Below are 6,538 nucleotides of genomic sequence, written 5' to 3' on the forward strand. Positions count from 1 at the left end.
ACTATGTCAGGATGTGCCGTATTTCTACTTAAAGGATTACAATAATTTCTACTTCTGAGGGCTGGGTATTTGGAGTAATATCTGAAAGTGCCATGGAGTGACTCGATCCAGCCTTTGCCTGGGCAAACCAGACAAAGGCTAGACCCGTTTACTTCTGAGTCGGCTTGAGATCGGTAAGAATCCCGCTGCGACCAGAGAAGGAATGCAGTCCCAAGAGCTCCCCCAGACTGGAATTTGGCCCTTTGCCCTAAGCCTTTATTATGCTGCCCATGAGTAAGGCAGTGAGGAACCCAAGAGTCCCTTTGTGGCCACCAGAAATAAATAGAAAAACCCAGCCTCCGCAATGTGGAGAAGGAAAAGGAGATCCCAAACTCTTGGGGTTGAGTTCTGCCTCTCTCCTCTTGGCATGTGCTTTTGGTAACCAAAGCCCCCTTTGGCAGTATTTGTTCTCGAGTAGCTTATGAGAAACCTCAAAGAGCAGCTAAAAGGCTGACACTGTACGACCCACATGGGGAATTTAGCAGGGCTATTTCCCATGGAGGCAGGTTCAACTACGTTCCCCAACCTGGGGTTTTCCAGCTGATGAACGCTGAGATGACAAGCCCCCCCCCCCGCAACTAGCATGACTGATGTGTTCTGCTAGCTGTGGATGATGGTTGTTGTAGTCAAACATGCCGGAAGGGAAAGGGGTTGCAGAAGACTTGTGTACCAAGCATTGCATATGTGTGCATAAATTAAGTCAGGGCTTAAGCTTGAAACGTCCCTCTTTCTCCTTTCATGGATGTACAGAAGAGAGGGTGAGAGAAAGAGAGAGATTCACAGCTATCACACAGTCCCCATCTGATCTCTTTTGCTGTCTTTTCCCCTCAGGCTGAGAAAAGCCCTGGTTTTTTGTAATTAAACGCTGAACTGCATTAGAAGGACGGGCGACCTGTCCCTCCTAAAGAAGGAGCGAAGACGTGGGCTCCCCTTCCTCCTGAGACTGCCCTCTTTTCCTTGCCATGTCCCGTGGAAGCATTTAAAGTTCAGCACAGTTCGAGCAGCGTCTGTGCCCCTCAGAATGGCGACCGGAAGATAGGAACAGAGCATTGTGGGAAAATCCATCAGCTCCGGCTCAGCATGACGAACAACAGCACATCGTGTTGTGTGGTGCCTCTGAACACCATCAAGTATTTTAAAATCCCGGTGTACACGCTTGTGTTGCTGGCCGGGCTGCCCCTAAACTGCTTTGCATTCTGGGCCGTGGTGTCCCAGCTGAAAAGATCCGTCCTCCTCTCAGTTTACGTCATGAACCTGCTGTTGGCCAACCTCCTCCAGATCCTGACGCTGCCTTTCTGGATGTACCACAGCTACAGGGACCAGCAGTGGGGCCTGGGAGACCAAGCGTTCATAGCGGTCAAGCTGGCTTTCCGCACAAACTTTTATGCCAAGAACAACTTCCTGTGCCTCATCGCCATGGAGCGATACCTCGGCCTTGTGCATCTGCTCCGGTTCCACCGACTGCAGGAGATGGCAGGCGCCACCAAGGTGAGCATCGCCATGTGGCTCCTGGTGCTGATCCCATGCATTGTTGGCATCTGGCTAGAGGTGGACTACAAGCAGACGAGCTGCCCAGACAGCTCCCAGCTGAACTATCACTATGCACTCTTCAGGATAAGCATCATGACTGTCTCCTTCTTGACTCCTTGCCTTCTCATGGGGTTTTTCTATTTGAGCATCCTGCTGGAGCTTAGGAAAGTCGTCTCCTTGGAGCGGAGGGTGAAGAGGCAAATCTACTGGTTTGTCTCTCTCATCATCATCACCTTCTTCCTCTTCTTCACCCCTTTCCAGGTGACTTTGTTTTACAGATACTTCTGGGAAGTAAAAGGGGTTGAAAGAGCAGCCTGTAACCTGGTGGAGAACACCTATATCTGTCTACATGCAACTCGGTGTCTGGCCACCTTGAACAACATCTTTGATCCCCTCCTTTACATCCTGCTCCTCAAAGATGTCCGGACGGAGATTAAAGTTGTGCTCGGTTCCAAGGCTCGCAAGCCAGGAATGGCATACAGTTTAGAAAAGCAAGAAAGACCCCCATCCTTTTTGACTGAACAAGTGTAAAACCAGACTGGAACATGGGGTGTAACCCAATAACTCTGCCCAAACTGTCGACCACATTCTTGTTCCACATCTTTTTGTGATCCCTGATGCTTCTGTGCAGGGTTATTGACTTTAGGCCTGCTCTGTAAATCCCACACACCTGGATTCCCAATCCGGGACTTCTCCAGGTGGTTCCACTCCCTTTTGACCATTGTTGGATGTTTATTATTACACCTGGTAATACTAATGACAAAACAGGCTGTCATTCTTTGGACACATCATGCAAAGGCAAGACTCCCTGGGGGAGACCATCCTGTAAAGCCGCAAGCAGAAGAAGAAAAGGAAGACCAAAACAAGAGATGGATGGACCCCATCGAGGAAGCCCCAGCCTTGAATTTAGAACAGCTGAGCAGGGGAACATTTTGGAGGTCTTTCATTCACGGGGTCACCATAGTTGGAACTGACTTGAGAGCAAATGACAAAGCAATGCTGGAGGTGGGGACTGTATCCCCAAAATCTTTCATGTTTGCAGGGGGGGGGAAATAATACAGCATTTACTGGGTTGCTTTCATCCTGAATCCAGAGCTGTTTTGGCTATTTCGGAGCTGTTTTAGGGGACTTCATTCCAGGTTCACTAAAGGCAGAGAGATGGCCAGAGCGACCAGCATATTATAGCCTGAAGTGATTCCTGCCCACAGCTAAGCCTTGGGGGAGATATTTCAACCACTGAGAATCAGGAAAAAACCATACGAAAGCCAGAAAATCACAAAGGGTTGGTGAAGAAAGAAGTTTGGGCCAGACTCCAAATCAACTGGATCTGGGCCTTGGGTTTAAGGTTCTGAATCTTATTCATATGCAGAAGTTCTTGTGAGTCCATTCCTTAGAGAAGCATTTGGGTATGTGTAAGAGGGAGGGAGGGAGGGAGATTATTCCTGTCCAGAAGTGGGACATGGAGAATATAGAGTAGAGAACATTGATAGCTAACATATTCATCATGGCACATCATACCACTGAAGTTCTTAATGCTTTTCTTAGACTGCATTTTTCTTTTGTGTGTTCTACTTGTTCCTTCCCTTCTTGCCGAGTGTCCATAAGAACAGAAGAAAAGACCACCTGGATCAGACCAGTGCTGTACCTAGTCCAGCATTTGTTCACCCGGTGGCCGACCAGCTGCTCATGGGAAACCCACCAGCAGGATGAGTGCAGCAGCATCTTTCCACCCATGTTCCCCAGCAACTGGTGGGGTCAGAATGGGCACTGCCGGACTCTCCCACGTGCAGGCTCACTTCAACTGAAACAGACACCATTTTCAATTTCAACCAGGGAACTTAAATAGCACAGTGGTTACGAGTGTTGGGCTGAAAACAGAAAGGTTCAGGTTCAGTTCCCCAGGATGCAAGGAAGCTCAGCAGGTGGTGCTGAGCCACTCACAATCTCTCCCCATTTTATCCTCAAAGGGCTGTCATGAGGATAAAATGAGACTAGCCAAACCTGATCCGCAACCTCCCTTCATTTGCCTGGAGAGTCACAGCATAAATGTTTATGTTAAAAATGAAGCATCTAAGGCTGCTGTCTTATACAGGTTTAGATGGGGAAAAGTCCTCCAACTCCCAGGTTGTCCAGACAGTCTAAAGCTGCATAGGATTGTAGCCTAGGAGGACTCATGGAGCTGAGATGCCCTGGCCATAAATATACATGGCTCCCCATACTGCTAAAATGGACGATGCTAGTCCTCCAGATATGGTGGAGTGGCTATTCTCATTAGTCTCCACCAGCATGGTCAATGCTGAAGGATGATGGGAGTTGTAGCACACAAACATCTGGAAGGCTGAAGGGTTTTCACCCCAGTTTAGGGATTCCATGTTCTTCACATTAGGTGGAATTGACCTTTTGGGGCGGGTAAAAAGGATGGGATGTGATTCAAGGTCTGACCTGCTTCACGGGGCTGTTGTGAGGAGAAAGTGGAGCTGTGTAAGCTACCTTGAGTTCCTCACAAAAAAGGGAAAAAAGACAGGCTATAAGCACAATGTAATGATCTAAGAAAGTCCAAAGCAAAAGGGAGAGGAACTCCAGGGGGCCAAAAATCTATCTGTATGTTCAACAAATTATTGTATTTTGGAATTTTATATTATGTAAGCTGTCCTGAGCACTTGTGTGGAAGAACTGGATAGAAGTGCTTGTAATAAACAAACAAACAAACACATTTCTGCAATCTTTTGTCAGAACACCAAGCTATATTCTGAATGGGGCAATCAGAAAATGGAAAAGGAGAACATAAATTGTGATACAATATCTTGTTCAACAATATTAAAATGTCATTCCAACAGTTTTCATGAAGAAATTGTAAAACAAGCCTGTAACTCAAGAGGTTTAAAATTTAACAGCATTTAGCACAGATACAAGACAAAATTTCTAGAAACAAAATGTTGAAAGATATTTTTTAAAGCAAAGCAGCCCTTAAAATGCATAAGAGGGGTGGGTGCCTTATTAATATACAAGAAAACATCTTAGCAGGACTGTCATGAAAGTTGCAGCCACTGAAACTCCCTCTTCTGTACAACTGTTAATGATGCAGAGGGCCCCAGAAGGCTGACTGTCATCCTTTTTATGTACCATGCTAGGTTTTTACAGTACCACCAGAAGTGTGCTTATGTAGGTTTTACTTTGCTTAATGCAACTTATTTCCAAGTAAATATGCATCTGTGGTCTACCAGCAAAGAGCGTACTGTGTGCTTTGTCCGGGATGACAAACATGCCTCAAAGCACCGGGATTGATTTTTAAAAAATGGATCATCCAAGGCAGTTCCCTTCCTCATTCCAAGCAACTGGAGGAAAGCTAAAAGTTCTACTTGAAACCATCACATGAATGCAAGGACCCAACATGGATGTCTTGCACAGGTTGGCTGATGAAAAGATCTTGGAGGTTTGAGAAGTTTGCACATTTTGTGCACTTTTGGGCGGACTAATACAGTCGTTACACTAACACGGCATTTCTACATTGCCACGTGGCTACAGCTAAGGGAGAAATGGAGCTGCAAGGCAATTTCATCTGCTCTGCTGCAAGAGCAGTTTAGCCATGTTCCACCTCTGCCTCAACTATTTCCAAATAAACTTTTTTTAAAGCTGTAAAGCATTCCCTTCTCTTTTGAATTTTTTCTTTAAGATTGTAAGTCTGCTTTCCTTGTAACTCATCAATCTCTGGTAAGCCACTCTGAGACAGATTTTTGCAAAAGAGCACGGTAAAATGCTACAGATCAATGAATCCTATGTTTGTAACCTCATTTATTTAAGAGATCTGCCCCCAGTCCTCAGCCAAAAAGGCTTCGACCCAACAAGCATCCCTGCCTTCAGGCTCACAGTCTAAAAAGAAATGGGGAATGGCATGGGACGGGAAGATGGCAAAAAACATTAAAGGGGCAATACTAGGCGTGTTTGGAAAGGAAAATGGCCTCTAGCGCAGCATGAGGTATGCTGGGAACTGCGGCGTGTTTTTGTCTAGAGTTGCATAGGGTTACTTCTTCTTTTTCAGCCAGCCCGGTGCGATCGGCTTTAGGATTGCATTCTTCGCCCCAAGGTACATCCGCTCCCTCCATTTTCAGCTGCGCATCCCGTCGCACAACTTCCTTCCCATAGGATTCCATCGCAGCCACGCTTTCAATCCAGCCTCCCCGCCTTCATCTGGGTGAGTTTTCCCACTGGAATCCAAGAACACGCAGTCCCAGAGAAAAATGCATCGCATTGCAGCCTTATTTACGCCTCCCTTTATTTTCCTATTCGGCTGCACCCCTTGCTTTGCTACAATGAAGAAAGAGGGGCAATGCAAGAGAGGGGGTCGTTTTCAAACCAGCCAATGAGAAGATGGGTCCGAGGTATGAGAGGCTCTGATTGGCGGAGCTAAGCTGATGCGGCACCCCGCGTTTTTTACGCGGGTCCAATCGGACTCAGGAATCCATTCTGGCGCTGCGGATGCCCAATGACTGCTCGTGGATTCATGTGCGTCACACTGCCCGGACCCATAGGAAACGGAGACATTCTTTCGAGAGACCCGGATGTACGTTAAGGTCTTTATTATAATAATAAGGTAAATTACACCCTTCGCTCCTATTGGTTACTGTATAGTAACCTATTACAACAAAAGGAGTAATGAGTGGCAGGATTTAAAGCCATTCAGAACAGGATATTTAGGATGTAGGCGGGGACAAATTAGCGGCAGATGGGGGAAGTGCTGCAACTAATCATGGCAAGGGAAGTAGTTGAAGTGACAGTTCAATTGTTCAATCACAAAACGGATAATGTTCAGGGCACCCAGATTGGCAGCACACTCTAGCGTATCCCCTTCTGAGTCCCGCCTTCTATCTCGCAAATCTCTCCCAGTCCCTCCCAGTTATTATTTCGTCCTCGCCGTCCCACCCTCGAAGCGCGCATAATTGGGCGAGTGTTTGATTGACAGGGGTTCTAG

General features: G+C 46.8%; 1 protein-coding gene across 1 annotated transcript; it reads left to right on the forward strand.

Moving 5' to 3' along the window:
• The first annotated feature begins 1,119 nt into the window (after positions 1 to 1,119).
• LOC123018913 (G-protein coupled receptor 4-like) lies at positions 1,120 to 2,100 on the forward strand. The gene has a single exon (XM_044421372.1). The coding sequence runs from the start codon at positions 1,120 to 1,122 to the stop codon at positions 2,098 to 2,100; it is 981 nt and encodes a 326-aa protein (XP_044277307.1).
• Positions 2,101 to 6,538: the final 4,438 nt, after the last annotated feature.

The sequence above is a fragment of the Varanus komodoensis genome, unplaced genomic scaffold (assembly GCF_004798865.1).
Source record: "Varanus komodoensis strain SLA01 unplaced genomic scaffold, ASM479886v1 scaffold119, whole genome shotgun sequence".
NCBI classification, from domain to species: domain Eukaryota; kingdom Metazoa; phylum Chordata; class Lepidosauria; order Squamata; family Varanidae; genus Varanus; species Varanus komodoensis.

Excerpts from the sequence above, each read along its gene's own strand:
- LOC123018913 (XM_044421372.1), top strand. The coding sequence starts at position 1,120 with ATGACGAACAACAGCACATCGTGTTGTGTGGTGCCTCTGAACACCATC.